General features: G+C 25.6%; 1 protein-coding gene across 1 annotated transcript; it reads right to left on the reverse strand.

The window, feature by feature from the left end:
* Positions 1–1140: 1140 nt before the first annotated feature.
* LOC101490888 (uncharacterized) lies at positions 1141–2438 on the reverse strand. Its single transcript, XM_004492483.3, has one exon. The coding sequence runs from the start codon at positions 2318–2320 to the stop codon at positions 1736–1738; it is 585 nt and encodes a 194-aa protein (XP_004492540.1). The 5' UTR covers positions 2321–2438; the 3' UTR covers positions 1141–1735.
* Between the last annotated feature and the right edge of the window lie 2320 nt (positions 2439–4758).

Genomic DNA, 4758 nt, shown 5'->3' on the forward strand with positions numbered 1-4758 from the left:
CACGACGCAACAACAAAGTCACTTGAAACAGAAGTTACAGAACAACGATTCGTAAGCTTTAAGACCAAATTAATAGTATGAGAGTAACTTTACCGAATTTTGCTTTTTGCAATGAATAGTGTCAAATAACACACTAAAATTGGCCTTATTTAGGAAAAAGGAGAAAATACAGTACTTTGTCAAATATGCTGAGGTAAGATGTTTGTTCTGCCCCTTCACTCATGTAAAGAGACAACAAGTAATGCTTAGTAAATCTCAATTTTTTCTCTGAGTTGTTCTTTATGTGACAAATTGTTTGAATTAATGTGTAAGAAGCTAGCAAAATAAAAAAAAATTATGATTTTTTATTTTTATTTTTTATATACAAATATTAATAAATTAATAGTTAATTTTTTTTTTTTTTGAATTTAAATTCAATATTTTTTCCTTATAACTCTTCCAACATCCTATTGTTCACTAATCGAACTATGCGGAACTTGTCATAAATTTCATGCTTGATACAAGTTACTCACACTCAAATTTGATTTTGGAGTTATTAAGAAAAAGTGATTATAGAGAAGTTTGGTGTTTGTTTGGGAGTTCAAATATTTATGGTGCCCCCGTGAGATGCAAGCTATTACTTGAGCAATATGTTTGGTTTTGCGTTTTCTTATGTTTTCTTATGACTTGGATTTTCTCAAAGTTAAAAAATGTAGAGTGTAGTTTATGTTTGATAAACTTTAATATAAAATATTATATTTTAACTTAAAACCTACAAATATTAATATTAAATTAGAATCAATCATAGACGTTGAATTAATTCTATTTGATTTTAAACGTCGTGAATCTGTCATTTTTTAATCTGTCTTTTTTATTGGTTCTAAGTTGAAATTAATATTTATATATTTTAAGTACAAACGTAATTTTTACACTGAAATTTATTATTGAGTTTATTTTTATATAACATAAACTACTTTACATTCAATTCACTTTTAACGAAAGTCAATTTAAAAAAATTAATTTACTCAAAATCAATTTTACTCATCGCAGAATCAAACACACGCTTGAATATAAATCACTTCCCTTCAAACTTAATTTTAACTTCAAATAAATAAGAACCAAAACCAAGTTGGCAATGTTGATTCAACGAAGCACAATAAGTGATAGAATAAGAAAAGGTAAAAATTCATTTACAATTACTAATGAACAAATATTACTCTTTTCTGTAGTAATAATTTTCACAACTAATTATATGTTCTTAATTTCCACTATTATGATTCTATGGGTAATTTGACTATCGCCACAACACCAAAACTCGTAAAATAAAATAAACAAAAAGAAATAAGATACAACAAGATCTTGCTTGAAATTAAGGTCTATGGATTCAATAGACCCAACTCAGCTTTGCACAAAATGCAAAGATCAATAAACTATATATATGATGGCTAACTAATTTAAACATCATAATATGTTTAAGACTTTAAGATACACCTTAGAATTAACCAAACCCATTATTTGACCCAAAAAAAAAAACTCAAAGACCAACTTTATCCTAGAAAACTTAGTTGACCTTAAAACATAAAGAGCAAAACAAAGAGATTAATTACATATAAACTCTAATAAAGTGCATATTTGGTTTGACAACAAATTTGTAAAATCTCATATCCGATTTTGACAAAAATTACATTTTAGAACTTTAATATTATCATGGTGTTACTGTAATTTGGTTAAATTTACTGTGATTCCAATATTTAGTTTACCTTTTGGAGAATCCTAGGAATCCACTATTAATCATAGTGGTTGTTGAACGAGGAAGACCAAAACATAGTGTTGAAGTAGGTGAATTAGCATCTTCTTCTATTTCTTCATCTTTTCTAAAATCAATAGATGAACTATAACTTAAGAAACGCCTCCTTCTTTCAATCTTGTTTAATGATGATGATGATGAGTCAGAGGAAGAACATGAAGCAGAGGAATAATTATAAGGAGAAGAAGAAAGTGAAGATGATGTTGATGACATAATATTTTTCTTGAGATTTAGTTTTGGGAAAAGTGCAAGAAAAAGATTGGATCTTGAGTTTTTGTTTTTCAATGGTTTTTTGCATGAAGTGTTTTTGAGATAATAAGAAGGTGGAGGAGTAAGAGGAGGAAGAGTTTGTTTTGAGAAAGTGTATTTGGGTGTGCCAGGTTGAGATTCCCAAACAAAAGGAACTGTAATAGCTACTCTAAAAGATGGATTTGTTATGGAACTTTCTTTTGTAAGAAGCCTGCAAAAAAACTTGTCATCTTGCTTGATTTGGAGGATTGTCTTTTGAGGTTGCTCAGATTTGGAACTAAACATGTTTGATAATAAGAATTTTGGTTACTTGGTTTTTTTATGAATGATGTAAAATGGGTTTGAAGTTTGTAAGTGAGAAAGAAGAGATATAGAGTTTGGACTTTGAATTTTTTATTTTTTATTTTATATATTTAAATGATAGTGTTAACTGTTAAGTGTCACATAGCAATGAAGTCAGCATTTTGTATATATCTTTTTAGTTTGGAACACATGCAACTTGATTATTGAGAGTGATTGGTTTACTGTTTAAATTGCAATAGTTGTGCAAGTTATGGTGTGTTTATTTCTCTTTACTTGTTTCATTGCATGTTGTGAGCAAAATTTGAGTCTATAACTTTGTGCTTCTCTCCATAAAGGATATGGTAAAAATATTTGATAGGTTAATATGTGAGTTTAAATTTGTAATTTTTATTTTTTTGCATTTAGTGAATTATTGTTTCACCTGCTAAATTTTTTTGAATAAAAAAATATTTGTGTTTTCCTTTATAATATAGTATAATTTGTGTTTTTTAGTGTTTGATTGATTTTGTGCTGAGATGGATAATTTACGATGAACTACTATATTAATATTATAAAAGTTATACTATATAATTTGTGATGTAGGGTCTATTAGGTTTAAATTAGCTGATGGATATTAAGCTAATTGATTGTTTGATAAAATTAACTATTTAATTAGTCTAAAAATATAAAATGATATAAAAAAACATTCTCAATTAAAAATAAAATTTATCTATTAATACTTAAAATATTTTAAAAGTAGTAATTTAATTTTTTTACTAATCTTATATATTTTTTATTTAGCTAGTATATTTATTTTAATTAAACTAAATAAATTATTTACTTTAAAATATTAATTATTTTAAAATTGAATTTATTTGTAAATTATTTTAAATTATAATAAATTAATTATTTATTAATCTGGTATATTTTATTTATTTATTCAGCTAGTTCATTTATTTTAAATTATAATAAATAAATTATTTACTTTAAAATGCTATTTATTAAAACTATTTTAATTTTAAATTATATAATTTTTTATTTGAATCATTTACAAAATTGAAAATGATTTATTTTTAATTATAAAGAAACAAAAGAATTTTAGTTACTATAATAAAAATAAAATTGAAAGAAAAAAATAATAAACTATAAATTCATAAACTACTTAAATTAACTTTATAAAAAAAAACTATAAGCTATAAGTTAATAAATAATTCTTATCAAATAGGTCTTATAACTTTTAAGTTATACGCTCATTTTTAAGTATAGATTCAATAATACTATAAAAATAATATTCAAACTCTAATTGAATCACACTCTCTCAAAGTATATATATTGAAAATTTTCTACACCAAATATAACTTTTGTTTATAAATAGGATTATAGAAAATATATGATATGAAAGCTAGCATTCTTAAAATAGTATAAGTAGACTTTTACAGTTTCCCACATGAGTTGCTTGATCTAGCAGCATGATCACATACCCAAAGAACATGCTGAATTTATGGCTGCATAGGTTTAGGAGTCAAACTTGAAATTAGCACTACAAAATACTCCCTTCAATAGGGTAGCTAACATGGGGTACGCCTGCCACATTAAGGTATACTCTTTAATTCGATTCCAATTTGTTTTGTAAAACTATGAATTTTCTTGTGTTCTGGGCTCCTCACATGCACCTTCCACGAATTTACGCCATCTTATTTATTTATTTTTTTAAAATATTGAATGTTGTTATACAAAACCGACATACATATAATAGCTAGAACATTTTTAATTAATAGGTTGTGTTTATGAATGAGATTGAACATAAATTGGAGATAAGAGGTCACCTAATTGTGTGTGGTGTGGTTTGCATCTCCATCATTATATGAAATTAAATTGAGTGGATTGTGGTCTGTTTCTGTGAGTGTTTCATAAGGTAAGTGCGTGCCACTTAGTGTTTGGACAAGACACCATTATTGATACTATCAATGTATGTTTCACTTCTCATATCACATATGTACTACTATATTTTTGTGAATGTCACAACTCACAAAACTACTAAAGCTGGAAGTTTATAGTTATATATGACCGGTAACAATTTAAGAACCATCGTTTCAAATCTCTTCCGTTGTCATCACAAAAATTTGAATATCTTGTCCTTTAATAAAATCATTTTTATGTGTGAGAAATTAATTGTATTCTAGTAATTCAAAGAACTAAATATAGATATATATATATATATATATATATATATATATATATATTTTGTGAATGTCACAACTCACAAAACTACTAAAGCTGGAAGTTTATAGTTATATATGACCGGTAACAATTTAAGAACCATCGTTTCAAATCTCTTCCGTTGTCATCACAAAAATTTGAATATCTTGTCCTTTAATAAAATCATTTTTATGTGTGAGAAATTAATTGTATTCTAGTAATTCAAAGAACTAAATATATAT

This window comes from Cicer arietinum, chromosome 3 (assembly GCF_000331145.2).
Source record: "Cicer arietinum cultivar CDC Frontier isolate Library 1 chromosome 3, Cicar.CDCFrontier_v2.0, whole genome shotgun sequence".
Taxonomy (NCBI): Eukaryota; Viridiplantae; Streptophyta; class Magnoliopsida; order Fabales; family Fabaceae; genus Cicer; species Cicer arietinum.

What these genes read in the sequence shown, in the direction of transcription:
- LOC101490888 (XM_004492483.3), bottom strand. Translation starts at nt 2,320, where the DNA reads ATGTTTAGTTCCAAATCTGAGCAACCTCAAAAGACAATCCTCCAAATC.